Source organism: Panthera tigris, chromosome A3 (genome assembly GCF_018350195.1).
Source record: "Panthera tigris isolate Pti1 chromosome A3, P.tigris_Pti1_mat1.1, whole genome shotgun sequence".
NCBI lineage: Eukaryota > Metazoa > Chordata > Mammalia > Carnivora > Felidae > Panthera > Panthera tigris.
Window position 1 is genome coordinate 23,326,338 of NC_056662.1, and position 19,175 is coordinate 23,345,512.

The 19,175-nt window shown below is 38.9% G+C and overlaps 1 protein-coding gene and 1 non-coding gene across 4 annotated transcripts in view; one reads left to right on the forward strand and one right to left on the reverse strand.

Annotated features, from left to right (window-relative positions):
• The window catches only part of PHF20 (PHD finger protein 20), a 169,954-nt gene that overhangs the window by 104,187 nt on the left and 46,592 nt on the right, over nucleotides 1-19,175 (reverse strand). For all 3 annotated transcript variants that reach the window (XM_007073632.3, XM_042980477.1, XM_042980479.1), the window contains exon 2: nucleotides 18,903-19,017. In XM_007073632.3, coding sequence (XP_007073694.1) covers nucleotides 18,903-18,985 — 83 coding nt within the window. In that variant the 5' untranslated portion in view covers nucleotides 18,986-19,017. The remainder of the gene's footprint in view (nucleotides 1-18,902; nucleotides 19,018-19,175) is intronic.
• Nucleotides 11,584-11,714, forward strand: LOC122237543. Its single transcript, XR_006216145.1, has one exon.

Sequence of the window (19,175 nt, forward strand, 5' to 3'; positions counted from 1 at the left end):
TAGGTCATGGTCTCACAGTTTGTGACTGCAAGCCCCACACTGGGTGAGCTCAAGCCCCACTTCAGGATTCAGGATTCTCATTCTCATTCTCTCTCTCTCTCTCTCTCTCTCTCTCTCTCTCCCTCTCCCTCTCCCTCTCTCTCTGCCCCTTGTGGGATTCTCTCTCTTTCTCCCTCTCTCTCTGTGCCTAGCTCACTCATGCTCTCTCTCTCAAAAAAAATAAAAAATAAAAATAAATAGAAATTCAGGGTTGAAGGGAAGAAAAAATAGAAGTAAAAATAAAAGGAGGGAGTGGGAAGGAAAAAAAAAATAAAAAATAAAAATCCAGGGCCTACCACTGGCTGCTGAGTGGAAAAGAGCCTCAGGAGGAAGCTCAGTACAGAAGGATGCAGGAGACCTGTTAGGTGGCTAGTGCCAAGGTCTAGAAGATCCATGATGGAAGCTTGAGGCCAGAGCAGGAGGGTGGAGGTGGCAGCCAGTGTAAAAGTCAGGACAGATTCTGCAGGTGAATCTGACAGGATTAGCTGATGGAGTAGATGATGGGGTGAAGAAAAGAGTTAGGGAAACTCCAAGGGGGTTCTAGACATTCTAGCTTGTTGAGCTGTTTAAAACTTGTTTAAAACTGTTTGAACTTGACTGTTTAAAAAAGGGAGCGGGCATCTGGGTGGCCCAGTGAGTTAAGCATCCAACTCGATCTCAGCTCAAGTCTTGATCTCACGGTTGTGGGATCGAGCCCTATACAGGGTTCCACACTGAGCATGGAACCTGCTTAAGATCCTCATTCTCTCTCTCTCTCTCTCTCCCTCTCTCTCTCTCTCTCTCTCTCTCTCTCCCCGCCCTGCCCCTCTCCCCTACTTGAGCTCTCTCTCTCAAAAAATAAAAAAATACAGATATTGTCTTTTACTCTAAGAATAATAATCCAGAGACTAGAACCAACAATTCCTCAGTAGCAATGAGCATACCTAGCACCCAAATCTCTGTGTCTAATACCATTTTCCAATAAAAGGTACCAGAGGTCTTAGCTGATTCTAGGATTGGGACAGGAAATATACAAGATGAGCCTAGAATATTTTGTAGTGACAGAAAGAAGGAAGTGTTACACACACACACACACACACACACACACACACACACACACACACACACACACACAGAGTGATCATTGGAGTATGTCAAAAGAATACAAGAGGGGCACCTGGATGGCTCAGTCCATAGAGCATGCCACTCTTGATCTCAGGGTTGTAAAGTTCAAGCTCCACATTAGGTACAGAGATTACTTCAAAATAAAATCTTAAAAAAAAAAAAACAAAACAAAAAGGACACAAGAGCCAACTGAAAGAGCTCCCAATACAACAAGAGCAACAAAATAAAGCAGTATTGGATTACAACACAAAGTGTAAAAGAAGTAGGAGTCCACATTGATATAAATAAAAGGTCATCAAAAACAAGTAAAATCTAGAAACTGACACAGCCAAAAGCAGCCTAAGGAGACAGGACTACTAAATGCAATGTTGTATCCAGGATGAGTTCTTGGAACAGAAAAAGGACATTAGGGGAAAACTAAGGAAGTATGAATAAAGTATGGACTTTAGTCAATTATAATATACCAATATTGGTTCATAAATTGTAACAAATGTACCTTACATTTCTGTATTATTAATGTACAAAGTTAAGAGTGGTGAATACTGGGTGTGTCATATATGGGAACACTCTGTATTATCTTCGAAATTTTTCTGTAAATCTAAAACTATTCTAAAATAAAAAGCTGGGACGCTGACTGGCTGAGTCGGTGGAACATACAACTCTAGATCTCAGGGTTGAGTGTGGGCTCCATGTTAGGCATGGAGACTGCTTAAAAATAAAGTCTTAAAAAAATAAAATAACATAAAAAGCTTACTGAAAAACTCCATGACCACCAACCTCCAGTGGGACTTTAGTGGCATTTGATGGCATCAGCAATCCTACCACATTTCTCATATCCAATCCCTCTTCACTCTCCTAAATGACATTTCATACCTAATATCTTCTTTCCTCAAACCCAAGCCCTCCTCCTTTTGATTTTCAACCTTAGCTGAGGATTTCCTTATTTCATTTAAAAAATAAAATCAATCAAAAAAAGAATCCCACTGCTGGTGGGAATGTAAAACAGCGCAACTGCTGTAGGGGAAAATTTGGCAATTCCTCAAAAGATTAAACAGGATAATTAGCATATGACCCAGCCATTCTATTCTTAGGTAGATACACAAGAAATATGAAAATATATGTCTACATAGAAACTCATACACAAATGTTCATAGCAGCATTATTCCTAATAACCAAATAGTGAAAACAACACAAACACTCATCAACTGATAAATGGATAAACAAAATATAGTATATCCCTATAATGGAATATTGTTACTCACCCATCAAAAAGAATGTTTATTGGGGCACCTGGGTGGCTCAGTGTGTTAACCATCCAACTCTTAATTTCAGCTCAGGTCATGATCTCACAATTCGTGAGTTCGAGCCCTACATAAGGCTCTGCACTGACACCTCAGACCTCAGAGTCTCCCTCTCTCTCTGCCCCCTCCCCCATCTGCTCTCCTATCTCTCTCTCAAATAAACTTAAAAAAAATGTTGATATATTCTACGACAAAAATGATTCTTGAAAAAAATTTTTAATTAAAAAAAATATATATATTAAGTGAAAGAAGCCAGTCACAAAGAAAAACACTGTATGATTCAGTTTCTGAGCAAATGCCCAGAACAGACAAATCTATAGAGACAGAAAGTATATTAGTAATTGCCTAGGGCTGGGGCAAGCTGAGGGGAAAAAGGAATGACTGCTAATGCATGCAGGGCTTCTTTTCGGGGTGACAAAAATATTCTGAAATTAGAGTAGCAACAATTGTACAACTTTGTGAATATGCTACAAACCGCTGATTTGTATGGTTTAAAAGAGTAAATCTATGGTATATAAATTATAACTCAATTTAGAAAAATAAAAAAGGAGGGAAACAAAAGAATCCCACCAAGTGCTGGCAAAGACATAGAGCAACTGGGACTCACACGCATTGCCAGTGGAAATGCAAACATGGAATAGCCACACTGGAAAAGTTTGGCAGTTTTTCAACAAGTTAAACATACATTTAACCTATAACCCAGCAATCACACTCCTTGGCATTTGCCCAAGACAATGAGAACTTATGTTCTCACAAAATCTGTAAGCAAAAGTGTATTCCTATTTAGTAAAACCTGGAAACAATTTATATCTTTGAACAGGTAAATGGATAAATTGTGGTACATCCATATAATGGAATTCTACTCAGCAATAAAATGAAGAAATTACTGATTCATGCAAAGGTGTGGATGAATTTCAAATGCATTATGGTAAGTGAATATGATAACACAAATTTAAAAGGCTACACACTGTCCAATTCCATTTATATGACATTCTGGAGAAAGTAAAACTACATGGACAAGGACAGGATCAGTGGGTAACAGATGCTGGAAATGGCAGAAGGAGTAGAAAGGCATCCAAGGAAATTTTGTGGGGTAATAAAAGCGCTCTACATTTTGTGGTGGTGCATGCATGACTATGAGTTTGGCAAGACTCATGTAACTGTACAGTATATAAATTATAACTCAATTTTAAAATAGAAAACACACACAAGAAAAAGAAAAAACACATGCTCCCATCATCAATCCCACAAGTCAACCTCCATTTCCATCTGTACACCCAGTCTTCCTCTTCCCTTTATAATAAATGAACTATCTGCTCCTATAAATGGCCAATTCCTCCATTTGTGCACCACACCAGCTCTCTCTCCCATTTTTCTTGAACTCATGCCCATCAGGATTTTGTCCCCAGTGCTCCACTAAAACCACTCTTGTCTAAAATTAACAACACAACAAACAACAGGTGTTGGCGAAGATGCGGAGAAAGGGGAACCCTCTTGCACTGTTGGTGGGAATGCAAACTGGTGCAGCCACTCTGGAAAACAGTGTGGAGGTTCCTCAAAAAGTTAAAAATAGAATTACCATGGGACACCTGGGTGGCTCGGTTGGTTAAGCAACTGACTCTTTCGGCTCAGGTCATGATCTCATGGTTCCAGAGTTCAAACCCTGCCATTGGGCTTTCTGCTGACAGTGTGGAGCCTGCTTGGGATTCACTCTCTCTCCTCTCTCTCTGCCCTTCCCCTGCATGTGCCTCTCTCTCAAAATTAATAAACATTTAAAAAAAGGATGTACCAAAAAAAAAAAAAGATGGTACAAGAAGTGAAGAGATAAGAACCAGAAACTCAGACTTGATCAGTGCAAATAATTCTAATATAATCTTTTTTATTTATTTATTTTGAAAGAGAGCAGGGGAGAGGCAGAGAAGAAAGGAAGACAGAAAATTTCAAATGGGATCTGTGCTGATGTGGGGCTCGATCCCACAAACCGTAAGATCATGACCTGAGCCAAAATCAAGAGTCAGATGCTTAACCAAGTAAGCCACCCAAGCACCCCAGTGCTTAAATATAATTTAAAAAAAAAAAGTGAGACAAGAGCTAAGGACACAATGAAACTCAGATTTTAAAATCCTTTGTACAAAAAAATGGAAAGAGACCATGATCAACTTAAATGGAAACAAAGCAGTGGAAACGTGCCAAAGAGTTAGGAAAGCAACAGACAGAAGGAGTTTTTCACCATGTTCTGGGTAGAACAGAGAGAAGGCGAGGCCTACTGTTCAAGGCAGATGGTGTGCTCCTGATAGATGATAGGAAAAAGGCGGAGGGTGGCAGAACTAGCAGTTTCTGTTCTATCCACCGAACATCACTGCTAGGAGACTGAAGCCTCTCACATCTTAAGTCAGCTCATCTGCACAAGGTAAAGAGGCAGGCAGGATTATGCCATCCAGAGAGTAGGAAATGGATATCTGGAAAGTGTGTCCCAAAGTGGTAGGTCCAAAATTAGAAGATGAATTCTTATCAGTACTCCACAGCCTGTTTGGTGAGATAAACTTTTTTAAGAAGTAACAACCTCCATGGAAAATCTAAATCTTTATTTTACAAATTCCCCTCCCTAAATAATAAAAATCCTAAATCTATGATTTCTTTGGGACCCTAGAATTTAAGAAAAACTGGCTTAGATGATTTACAAATGATTTCTGGTAAGATACATAAAACAGTTGTCTAACACAACCAAGTTAGGGGCGCTTGGGTAGCTCAGTAGGTTGGGTATCCAACTCTTGATTTAGGCTCAGGTCATAATCTCACAGTTTGTGGGATCAAGCCCCGCGTCCGGCTCTGTGCTGACAGTATGGAGCCTGCTTGGGATTCTTTTTCTCTCCCTCTCTCTGCCCCTCTACCTCTCTCTCTCTCTCTTATTTATTATTGAGAGAGAGAGCGCGCAAGTGGCAGAGGGGCAGAGAGAGATGGAGACAGAATCTGAACCAGGCTCTAGGCTCTGAGCTGTCAGCACAGAGCCGGACATGTGGCTCAAACCCACAGACTGTGAGATCCTGACCTGAGCCAAAGTCAGACACTTAAACTGAGCCACCCAGGCACCCCAATAAATAAACATTTTTTTAAAAAACAGGTTAAGTCTCAGATTCATCAGTGATTAATCTGTGATCTTGGGCAAGTCATTTTACTTCTGAGCTTCAGTTCTAAATGGGCTTGCCTAAGCAATTAAGGCAATTAGCATCATACCTGACACAAAGCAAATCTCTGACAAATGTTAGCTGCCATTACTACTGTTGTTTAACAGAAGTATAATATGTGTAGTAGACAAGAGAGAAACTAGGCTTCTGTATAAGCATTTCAGATCAAATAAATCAAAGATACAGACCTATTAAAAATATCACAGCATTAATCAAGAAAGACCTCTCACCCACTCTGGATCACATTTGTATCTCCCTACACATCTACTGTCACATGAGGTTCGAAAAATACTTTAACCCTTTTCATGTCTTTTTTGTTTTTTGGCAACCTAGCAGCAAATTCAGAAAACATGGAAGAGCACTCAGGAAAATATCACTAGGGAAAGGAATCACCTAGGAGGCATACCCAGGCTTTGGAGTCAGATCAACAGGGGTTCAATCCTAGCTCCACCAGTCACCAGCTGTGAAATTAGGAACAAAGGACTTACCTCTGTGAGCCTTGGTTTCTTCCTTCATTTATAAAATTGAAACAATAAACAACATAACAACATAGCTTCCTGAGATTTAATGGAGAAGCTGCATATGGAGAGCCTGGCATGGTCAGTCCTTCACATAACTATCTAATTCTACAATATTAAAAAAATTTCTCGGGGTGCCCGGGGTTCCCTCTCTCTTTCCCCCCATCACCCATTCATGCTCTCTCTCTCTCTCTCAAAACTAATTAAAAATAAAAAAAATTAGGGGCACCTGGGTGGCTCAGTCAGTTAAGCGTCCAACTTTGGCTCAGGTCATGATCTCACGGTCTGTGGGTTCAAGCCCTGCATCGGGCTCTGTGCTGACAGCTCAGAGCCTGGAGCCTGTTTCAGCTTCTGTGTCTCCCTCTCTCTGCTCCTCCCCGACTCACGCTCAGTCTCTCTCTCTCTCTCTCTCTCTCTCTCTCTCTCAAAAATAAACATTAAAAAAATGATTTTTTTAATTAAATAAATAATTTCTCTGAGGCGCCTGGGTGGCTCAGCCAGTTAAGCATCCAACTCTTGGTTTGGGCTCAGGTCATAATCTCACAGTTCATGAGATCGAGCCCCATATTGGGCTCCATGCTATCAGTGAGGAACCTGCTTGGGATTCTCTCTCTCCTTTCTCTCTGCCACTCACCCACTCGCATGTGTGCATACATTTTCTCTGTCTCTCTCAAAATAAATAAATATTAAAGTTTTTTTAAAATAAATAAGTAAAAATAAAATAAAGTCTTAAAGAAGGGTGCCTGGGTGGCTCAACTGGTTGAGCATCCAGCTCTTGATTTCAGCTCAGGTCATGATCTCGTGGTTTCATGGGTTTGAGCCCCAAGTTGGGCTCTGCACACTGGCCATGGTACAGACCCTGCTTGGGATTCTCCCTCTCTCCCTCTTTCTCTCTGCCCCTCCCCTCCTCAAAATAAATTTGTAAAAAACTTTTAAAAGAACAAAAATAAAAAATAAAAAATAATCAAATCAAATAATTATAGACTGGCAAAAGCGTAGCATAAGAGAATTCGTTAGGTGTTCCTTATGAGCATGTGACTTCGGATCTCGGGCTTGTGAGTTCAAGCCCCACACTGGGCATAGAGATTACTTAAAAAATAAAACCTTAAAAAAAAAGAAATAAAAATTTTCAATGTAAGAGAAAAAAGGCAAAAAGAAAAATCAAAATATAAATTACCAAATATTAAATTTAAATTGGAAATACCAAAATGAACTCACAATTTTTCAAAAATTTTATTTCTTAGCTTCATCCACTGAAAAGGCCAAAAAGCAGTAACATTGTAGCGGGAATAAACACACCCAATGTCCAAAGCTTAATTTCTAAATACTACTTCCAACTGAAAGGAATTAGGACTCCTTGGAGAAATGGCAGAGTCCAGGGTCTGGATCGGGGCATGTGCAAGATAAATCTGGGGCTTCTAGCAGTACCAGAAAATAAGAAAATACTTCGAGGACTAATAGGAGTGTGTTGAAAGTACAAAGAACCCAGTTAAAAGGCCTCCCACTGGCTAACTCTCGGATAATTTTAGCACCAAAGAGAATAATGAATATAACTAACTACAACACCACACTAAATAATCTCAGTCTTGGTGATTCTTAACAATGAAAAAAGAAAAAAGAAAAGTTCTTCTTGCAGGAGAATGTCAACCAATAAAACACAAAACATAAAGGGAATGACAGAGGTAGAAAATCATTATTCTTCCACTGCCAGTGTAATAACTTACTCAGGTAAGGATTATCAATGGATGCTGAAATCATTAGGTAAAGGGTGTGGGGTAACAGGATATTGAAACATACCAAAGCATCCCCACAAATTGCTTACTACTTTCACAGAGAAACATGTACCTTTAAAATGGTGAGGGATGGCAGTCACCACATGGAACAGTGGGACAACCCAGTTTTGTGTGTCCCCTGATGTGATACAATATGAAACACACATCATTACCACTGAAACACTGCAAAAAAATGTTTACTCTTTTGTCTAGATCTAACTTCCAGTTTACAGGAAGTATAAGAGAATACATGAATCAAGCTGAATTCAACATGAGAAAACAATGTGACCAACCCCACATATGGAATATTCTACGAAACTGTTCAGGTCTCTTAAAAATAAATAAATAATGCCATGGTGGGGGAGGGATTAGGAAAGGGGTGAAGGATTATGGAATAAAAGCAACTAAAGAGACATAAAACCAAAAACGTAGGGGTGCCTGGCTAGCTCGGTCGGAAGAGCATGCAACTCTTGATCTCAGGGTGTAAGTTTGAGCCCCACATTGGGTGCAGAGATTACTTAAAAATAAAATCTTTAAAAAAAAATGGGGGTACCTGGATGGCTCAGTCTGTTAAACGTTCAACTCTTGACTTCAGCTCAGGTCATGATCTCACAGTTCATGAGGTCAAGCCCCACATCAGGCTCTGCCCTGACAATACAGATCCTGCTTGGGATTCTCCCTCTCTCTCTCTCTCTGCTTCTCCCCACCTCTCTCTCTCTCTCACACACACACACACACACACACACACACACACACTCTCTCTCTCTCTCCTAAAATTAATAAACTTTTTTTAAAATGTTAAAAAAATGTAATGTGCCAATCTTGATTGAGTAAACCTCGATTTCTAAAAACAACATTCTTGGGGTGCCTGGGTGGCTCGGTCGGTTAAGCGTCCAACTTCAGCTCAGGTCATGATCTCACGGTCTGTGAGTTCGAGCCCCGCGTCGGGCTCTGTGCTGACAGCTCAGAGCCTGGAGCCTGTTTCAGATTCTGTGTCTCCCTCTCTCTCTGCCCCTCCCCTGTTCACGCTCTGTCTCTCTCTGTCTCAAAAATAAGTAAACATTAAAAAAAAATTAAAAAAAAAATTCTTGGTGTCTGGGTGGCTCAGTCAGTTGAGCATCCAACTCTTGATTTCGGCTCAGGTTCTGATTCCAGGGTTGTGGGATTGAGCCCTGTGTCAGGCTCTGAGCTGAGCGTGGAGCCTGCTTGGGATTCTCTCTCTCTCTGTCCCCCCTGCCCCTTTCCCCAACTCATGCTCTCTTTCTCTAAAATAAAGAAACCTTGAAAAATGACATTCTTGGGACAATAGGAAAATCTGAATATGGTCTAGACACTAAATATTATGGAATTATTACTAATCATGATTAATAAAATTATAAAAAGTGTATGAATCAAATTGGCTACATGTTAACAATTAGTAAATACAAGTGGAAGGTATAGTGCTTATCTCACTGTTCTTTCAATTTTTCATTATGTTTGAAAATTTTCATAATAAAAAAGCTGACACTCATTTACTTTAGTCTCTTCAAAATAAGAACAAAAAATCCAAGGATTCAGAAGTTAAAAATCAAAAGGAAGTAAGTGATGAAGAGTTAGACCCTAATCCCACTACCGCATCTTATCCCAATGTACTAAAAACACACATTCAACATGTGGCTCTGCCCTGCAGATATACTACTTATTGTAATATAAACAAATCATTTATCAGGGTAAAAACACCACCACTTCTAAAGATAAATAAATAACAAAGATAATAAATAATAAAGATAATAAAACAAATCCTCCATTATTATTTTTTAAGTCACTGCCTCTTTATTTCTTTTTAAATGATCTCTACACCCATAATGGGGGTCAAACAACCCCAAGATGAAGAAAAATCGCATGCTCTACCAACTGAACCAGCCACCAAGGGCCACAAATCCTCTGTTGTTTTTTTTTTTTTTTTTAAGGTTTATTTATTCATTTGGAGAGAAAGAGAGACAGTGTGAGCAGGGGAGGGACAGAGAGAGAGGGAGAGAGAGAATCCAAGCAGGTGCCGCACTGTCAGCACTGAGCCCAACTCAGGGCTCAATCTCAGGAACCCTGAGATCATGACCTGAGCAGAAATCAAGAGTCGGACATTTTAACCACTGAGCCATCCAGGCGTCCCTCCTCCATTATTTCTCAAAGCATTCAGAGTCAAACAAATGTCCAGTCCTCTGCATTAGGAATTCAAATGAACATTATCAGAATTTGTTTCTGATAATGGAAACAGGAGTCAGGAGACTGAATGAATGAATGAATGAATGAATAAATAAATAAATAAATAAATAAATAAATAAATAAATAGAATTTAGGAGTCTAACATTAAACACTCCAGAGAATTTGGGTTTTTCAGAGAAGCCATGAACTCAGTCTATCTGGGTTCAAATCCCAGTCCTAATCCTGTGTGACCTTAAGCAAGTAACATTACCTCTCTGAGCCCCCTTTGTCTTACTTTTAAAATAAGGTAAATGACAGCACCCATACCTCATGGTACTGTTAACTGGAAAATTAAACTAGATAATCCATGAAGTGGATACAGGACTATAAATGTTAAGTTTATATACTTTTGGTCCTAAAACTTCTTACAAACTGGCCATAATGTTTTCATTTTTATAGTAGACATGATTAAGAAGAAAACTAGTAGCTGTATTTTCCTGGCAATGAATGCAAAATGCTCCCACAGGAATAATCCTATCTAATCCACATAATCCAATTATAATTCCCCATTTTGCCTACATGGAAACTGAGACTCGGAGAGGTAAAGTAACTTGACCGAGTAAACCCAAGTAATTAGAGTATATGAGACTCTAATCCACATCTCTTCACCCTCAGTTATAATCATTTGTCAGTACACCAGATAAGAGCTTAAAAACATTTGTAGAAATGCTTACAACTTTAAGTTCACAGGCTAGGCTGTTGATTTGCTATATTTGTTTGAAAAAGGCATTCGAGGTAGCAAATTTACCTGAATGTGACTCAAGGACAACTGGATTTCTTGGTACAGTGACCTGCACTCAAAGGGACCTAACCATTCAATCCTTAGAACTGATTCTATGGGGCGCCTGGGTGGCGCAGTCGGTTAAGCGTCCGACTTCAACTCAGGTCACGATCTCACGGTCCGTGAGTTCGAGCCCCGCGTCGGGCTCTGGGCTGATGGCTCAGAGCCTGAAGCCTGCTTCCGATTCTGTGTCTCCCTCTCTCTCTGCCCCTCCCCCATTCATGCTCTGTCTCTCTCTGTCTCAAAAATAAATAAACATTTAAAAAAAAAAAAAAAAAAGAAAAAAAAACTGATTCTATGACCGGATATCCTACCCCTCTGAAAAAACTCTGCTTTTGCCCAAATGTTCACTGCAGCTTTATTTATGGCTCCACTCTCACCTTTTCCGAGAAGGCTTTCCCAACTCCCCAGGCAGAGCATAGCTCATCCTCCCCTGGGCCTATACACATCCCTTCCCTTAGCCCCATCCACATTCCACTCTAAAAACAGACCACTCTAGCCACAAGGAGGTCCCTCTATCCCCTTGACAAGATCCTGTTCCCCTAACTAGAGTAAAAGTGGGTAGGACAGCATTCTATTCACTGCCTGAGATAGTTTGCTAAATTACCACAGAAGTGAGTAAATAAGTAAAAAAAATTGGAGGGCCTCTCTCCTATGGGACAATGGGTGGTCCCTTTTCTCCTCAGCCAGGGTTGGAGGCCAAGATCAGCCCTTGAGGATCACTGTTGGGGCTGCCACAAGCTGGCAGTCTTGTTTTCCTACCTCAGACATCTGTAGTTGCTGGGAGCCCCCCACCTGCTCTACACCAGGCATGGTGGCCCCACAGCCAGACGAAGGTTTGAAGTGGCAGCACTGGCAGTGGGGCCTCTGGCTCTCCTTGGATAGTGCCAGGCTCTCAGGAGCTGATCCTGGCCTCTGTTGCCCCCAAAGTAGCCTGGCCCCCTGCCTGCCCCATAGGCAACACCTAACAAACACACCTCAACAGGGTCCTGTACAGGGCTGCGAGGCAGGGGGTGGTGAGGAAGAGCTGTGAGTGGGTGCTGGAGAAAAAGTACTGCTGGTGTCAAGGCCAAGGAGGTCAGACGTGATAGCTGGTACTCTGGCCACAAGCGCAAGCCACACTTCTAAGCAGTTAGCTGTATCTAATCGGACAGCTTGGGCTCCACACAGTTGCAGGTAGTAAGTTTGCTAAGTTAAAGGGCCTACTTGATCAGCTGCCAAATAATATTTTAGAAAAGTTTTCAATTTCTAACGGTTTTTCTTCACTAACAAAAGCTTTTTTTTTTTTAATTTTTTTTAATGTTTATTTATTATTGAGAGACAGAGAGAGACAGAGCATGAGCATGGGAGGGGCAGAGAGACAGGGAGACGCAGAATCTGAAGCAGGCTCCAGGCTGTGAGCTGTCAGCACAGAGCCCGACACGGGGCTCAACCTCACAAACCGCAAGATCATGACCTGAGCTGAAGTCGGACACTCAACCGACTAAGCCACCCAGGTGCCCCCACTAAAAAAAGTTCTGAAAGTATCTTATTTTGTTCTAAAGGCAATACACCACTTTCTGTGGAAATGTGAAAAAAAACTGGAAGCAAAAAGTTCTACACAGGTAGAATAACAATCTGAAATATTGTTTACCCACTTAAGAGAACAAGTATCTACTATATTATGCTTTCATAATGACTAAAAAAGTAAAAGTACAGAAGTCTTATGTACACACTGATCATGCCTATTTTATTTTAACAGAATTTTTTTTAAGTAATCACTACACCCACCATGGGACTTGAACTCATGACCACGAGATCAAGAGCTGTATGCTCTACCAACTAAGCCAGCCAGGCACCCCGTGGTCATACCTATTTCATACATAAGCAATTACAGAAAAGACTAAGTAGTTAGGATGGTAGATTTACAAGTAACTTTCTCCTATGTTACTTACTATTTATTATATAAATAGTGTTATATTGCTAACATACTTGAAAAAGATATGACATAAGCATAAATAAAATTGACATAATTTACTCAAGAAAAAGAACACAGCAGAACAGTAACTATTAAAGTATTTGATTTGAGAGTCTAAAATTTATTTTCAAGGGCACCTGTAAAGCTCACTCAGTTGGTTAAGTGTCTGACTCCTGATTTCGGCTCAGGTCATAATCTCAAGGTCATGAGATTGAGCTGCGTGCTGAGCGAGGAACCCGCTTAAGATTCGACCTCTCCCTCTCCCTCTGCCCTTTCCCTGCACTCTTGCCCACTGTTTCTCTCTCTCTCAAAAAAAATTTTTTTTTATTTTTGCAAAAAAGGGTATTAGCAAGATTTAGCAGAGCTTCAAGAGACTTTTCCAGAGGAAATAAATAAAAAACTACCTCATTTTCTAAGACTTCTATAACACACTGAAACTAGACAAGGATAGGGCAAGAAAAGATCAAAACCAAAAGTACTAGTGAACATGGATATGAAAATCTCAAATAAAATATTAGCAAACGTTTATATAATTTATTATATAAATGATCTAATAGAAAAAAATAAATAAATAAAAAATAAATGATCTAATAGGATTTATCCAGGAACATAGTCAAGACTTATTCAACATTACACTATCAACAATAGCCAAATTATGGAAAGAGCCCAAATGTCCATCAACTGATGAACAGATAATGAAGATGTGGTGTGTATGTATATAGATTATACACACACATAATATATACATGTATATATATTTACACACATACATGTATACAATTGAATATTACTCAGCCATCAAAAAGAATGAAATTTTGCCATTTGCAACGACATGGATGAAACTAGAGTATATCATACTAAGCAAAAAAAGTCAGTCAGAGAAAGATAAATATATGATTTCACTCATATGTGGAATTTAAGAAACAAAATAGATGAACACATGAGAAGGGAAGGAAAAATAAAGTAAGATAAAAACAGAGAAGGAGACAAACCTAACAGACTCTTAACTATAGAGAACAAACTGAGGGTTGCTGGAGGGGAGGTGGGTGGGGGAATGGGCTAAATGCAATGGACATTAAGGAGGGCACTTGTGATGAGCACTGGGTATTATATTAAGTAATGAATCACTAAATTCTACTCCTAAAACCAATACTACACTATTCGTTAACTACCTTGAATTTAAATAAAATCTTGGAAGGAAAAAAAAAGAATCGTTCAAGCTTAGAAACTCTACTAATGTCATATACCATACTAACAGACTGAAGAGACAAAAATGCATATGGTCAAGGGGCACCTGGGTGGCCCAGTTGGTTAAGCATCTGACTCTTGATTTCAGCTCAGGTCATAAGATCACGACCTCTCAGGTACCTGAGATTGAGCCCCATGTCAGACTCAGCACTGACAGCGCAGAACCTGCTTGGGAATGTCTCTCTCTTTCTCTCTCTCAAAATAAATATTTTTTAAATAATAATAAAATTTAAAAGAACTAGTAGGACAAATACGAAAATGCAGCAAGGTTTCTAGATACAAGATTAGTATATAAAACTCAACAGCAATAAACCCTCACATACCCATCACTCACTGCCACTTTTGCTTTCCCCATTCTCCATCTTTTCCTCATTTCCTATTTCCTTTGAAGCAAGTCCCAGACAACACCTCATTGTAGTCATTAATATGCCAGTATATAATCTCTAAAAAATGAGGACTTTTTAAAAACATAGCTATATCATTTCCATACCTACAAAAGTTAACAATGATCCTTTAATATCATTAATCAATGTTCAAATATCCAACAATATCATAAATGTCATAAATCTTTTTTTTAGCAATTGTTTTTGAGCTATCTCAGTAAAGTCCACACACTGAATTTGGTCAACAACAATAAAAACTCAACAGCATTACTACACACCACCAATAACCAAAGAAAAGATACAATATAAAAAGATCCATTCACAGAACCAACAAAAACTGAAGGTACTTAGGAATAAGTCTAACAGATAATATGCAAAATGGAGGTTATAAAACAAGTTCATAAAAGAAAATGTGAATAAATACAAAAAAATAATATTTTCATAAGTAAAAACTCTATCATAAAGATGTTAATTCCCCCAAATTAATTATAAATCCAATGCAATTTATTGTGAAACTACAACAGTTTTTAAGAAACTACACAAATACAGCTATTCATGTTAAAAGCAAATGTCTACACCTGAAACTAATGTAACACTGACTGTCAATTATACTTCAACTGTTTAAAAAATAAGAGTAAAGGTCTAAGAATACAACAAAGAAAATAAAGCACAAAAAGGCAAAACCTGTCTTAACAGATATCAAGATTTACTTTAGGGGCGCCTGGGTGGCTCAGTCGGTTGAACATCCAACTCTTGATTTTGGCTCAGGACATAATCTCACAGTTCGGTTCATAGGTTTGAGCCATGCATCGGGCTCTACACTGGCAATGTGGAGCTTGGTTGGAATTCTCTCTTTCCCCCTCTCTCTCTGCCCCTTCCCCATTCGTGCTCGCTCACTCGCTCTCTCTCTCACAATTAATTAATTTTAAAAGATTTATTTTAAAGCAATATCTATTGGATTATGTGTTGCTAGTAGCACCAGAGTAAATATAAATTAATAAAATAAAGAGCTAAGAAGAGACCCATGTTATGGGATTTGATATATAGAAGTAGTATTGCAGATCAGTGGGGAAAGGACAGACTATCCTATAAAAGATGCTGGGGCCACTGATTATTTATATGGTGAATAAAAACGAGTATTAGACCAAGTTCATCACATACATAAAATTAATTCTAGGTAGATAAAGATCAAAATGTAAAAAGCAAACCTTTAAAACTTTTAGAAGAATTTCAGAGAATATTACATCCCATGAAAGATATCAGAAGTAAGCTGAAAAGACAAGCTACAGACTAGAAGATTTCTGCAATACAAACTAACAAAGAATTGGAATCGATAACATATTAGTAAAATACTGATAAATCACTAAGAAAAGACAAACAATCCAATAGAAAAATAGTCAAGAGCAAGCCACAAAACACAGATATTAGAAAATGCTCAACTTCACCAGAAGTACAGGGAACAAAGAATAAAAGTTTTATAACCAACAGACTGACAAACCAGAAAGTCTGTCAAAGGCAAAAATTGATAAGGATGTAGAAAAACAAGAAGTTTTATGTACTACTGGTGGGAGCAATTTAGTAGAAGCATTTTGGAGATAAATTTTGCAAGTTCCAATAAAACTGAAAATGTGTATATTACTCAACGAATTCACTGGAGTAGGACTTATCAAACAGTAGTTCATGACCCATTCAATTATAAAATGAAATTAATGATTCTAGACCAGCATTTGTGCATATGGTCAGGAAACACATAACATAGAAGAAAAACATCAAAGTATAATGCATGTACTAAGGTTAAGAAAGGTTACTAAAGAATTTTGCTTCCTTGAAATTTATATGTGTATACGGATGGTTACTACCCTGGATTTAAAATATATTTCTTACTATAAATTGCCATAAAACAAGTTTGAAAAGTCACTGCCCAATAAATATTCTTGCAAATGGACACAAAAAGGCATTTACAGAGATGTTCACAGTAGCACTGTGTTTATTTTTTTTTATTTATTCTTTTTAGTAATCTCTACACCCAATGTAGGGCTCAAACTCATGGCCCCAAGGTCAAGAACTGCATGCTGTACCGACTGAGCCAGGGAGGCATCCAGTTTTTCACTTTAAACACAGTGCTGCTGAGGTGCCTGGCTGGCTCAGTCAGAAGAGTGTGAGACTCTTGATCTCAGGGTCATGAGTTCAAGCCCCATGATGGGCCTAGAGCTTACTTGAAATAAATAAATAAAAATAAAATAAAATAAAATAAAATGAGGGGTGCCTGGGTGGCTCAGTTGGTTAAGCGTCCAACTTCAGCTCAGGTCATGGTCTCCCAGTTCATGAGTTTGAGTCCCACATCAGGCTCTGTGCTAACAGCTCAGAGCCTGGTCTGCTTCAGATTCTGTGTCTCCCTCTCTCTCTGCCCCTCCCCCGCTCACACTCCGTCTCTCTCTCAAAAGTAAACATTAAAAAAAATGTTTTAGGGGCGCCTGGGTGGCTCAGTCGGTTAAGCAGCCGGCTTCGGCTCAGGTCATGATCTCATAGTCTGTGAGTTCGAGCCCCGCGTCGGGCTCTGTGCTGACAGCACAGAGCCGGGAGCCTACTTCAGATTCTGTGTCTCCCTCTCTCTCTCTGCCCCTCCCCTGCTCATGCTCTGCCTCTCTCTGTCTCAAAAATAAATAAAAACATTTAAAAAAAAAGTTTAAAAAAATGTTTTAATAAAGTACAAAAAAATTAAATATAAATAAATATAGGATAAGTATCTTATGTATCAGTATAGCTAAATCACAAAAACATAAACAAATAATATACTACTACTTATATTAATTTTTAATACCTAAAATATTTCTATTATTTATGCATACATATACATAGTAAAAATGTAAAAACGTGGACAGAAAGGATACAACTGGGATAAGGATAAGTCTGGGATGCTGGTTGCCTCCATGGAATACAGAAGGGGAACTGAACTGGTAAGGGTATAAAATATACTTCTATTATATAAGAAATGTTTTATGTCTTTTATCTTTTAAAACATAAATATAATAAAAATGTTTTATTTATTCTGAGTGATATTTACTAATTTGTTAAATTTTATTATTAAATTTTATATATTAGTGTATTTTATTGATATGTATTCTGAGTGACAAGTACACAGATTATTTTACAGCTAGATGTACTTTTTACTTTTTCTATATTTTACTTTTTTTCCACATTTAAAAAGAATTCCCTCCCTTGATTAAGCTGCCTTAAAAAGTGTTAAGAGAAACCAAAAAGGGAAATAATTATAGATGATACAAACAGCTTACAACAACTAGGTGTTCAAAGTGTTTGTAATTCATATACCAATTCTTCCAGCCCCAAAAAGCAGCAGAGACATTTCTGCCCCAGCCACTTCCTCGCTTCTCTTTCCCCTGTCTTCTCTACCTACACCCCAGGAACTGGTCAGCTTATTTTCAGAAAACTCCCCAAAAGAGCTACACTCTTCCTTATAAAAACTCAGAAAGGGGAGCATGTGACTGGTTCAGCTGGTGGAGCATGTGACTCTTGATCTCGGGGTCATGAGTTCGAGTCCCATTTTGGGTGCAGATTATAAATAAATAAACTTTAAAACAACAACAACAACAACAACAACTAAGAAAGGTTTGAGTTCTGAAACCCCCACCTTTCCCTTAAGCATTAACAAATGGCCAGATTCTAGGATGTCCTCAACAACAACCGTCATTTTATAGTTGATAAGGAAGGTCTTTCCCCACATTCTACTACGTGATTCTCAAAAAAACTTGGAGGTTGATACTACTAGTACCCACACATTTATAGATAAAGCTGATGCTCAAAGAGGCTAATTACAAGTCAGAGGTCATAAACCAATGACAAGTCAGGATTACAAGCCCTCAGTCTCTAAATTTAATCACCTCTTCAGAGTGATGTTAAATTTCAACCATACCACATACTCTGAAAACAGGATGGGGTGTCCACAACACACAAGTTATTCCAATCTAATCCCTTTCCTTCATTCTTCCATCCCTGATTTTTCTCTCCTCTCTTCTTCCAGACAGGTACCCAAGATCAAGAGAGCTGCCACTATTAATTCGTCCCTTCCTTATAGCCATCTATGCTTCTTTTTCCCGTAACTCCTTCACACAAACACAGAGAAAGGGGAAACAAGTATTAACAAATAGTCACTGGATGCTCTCCATGACAGATGGATCCCAGCACCAAAGAGAAAGGACATTCCCCTGGCTCTAGGCTTAATTAAGTCTCCTTCCACCTTCCAAGAGTCAGGGAGCAGGAAAAAACTACAGAACACTTAAGAAAAGCCCTCTTTATCAGTGCTAGCAAAAATCCTTTACTGAAGGAATTTAATTAACAGAAAAATGTAAAAGTACCAGTTTTTTAATCGGTCCCGGGCTTCCAACTGGGCTCCCACTTCAAAGCTGATTCCTCTTCTGTTAGGTGGATGCTTTGTCATTTTCAGTCATCAGCGGGGCTGCCTTTATTCTCCTGAAAAAGGCAATTAAATATTTATGAAACTTAGGGAAAGTCTGCCCAGAGTGTAGCATCACTCACTACACATAAAAGACAAACAGGAATTATTCAAAACACAAAGCTCCAGGAAACCCTGTCAGTGCCTTCTTTCATGCCTGCTCTCATTCTAACAT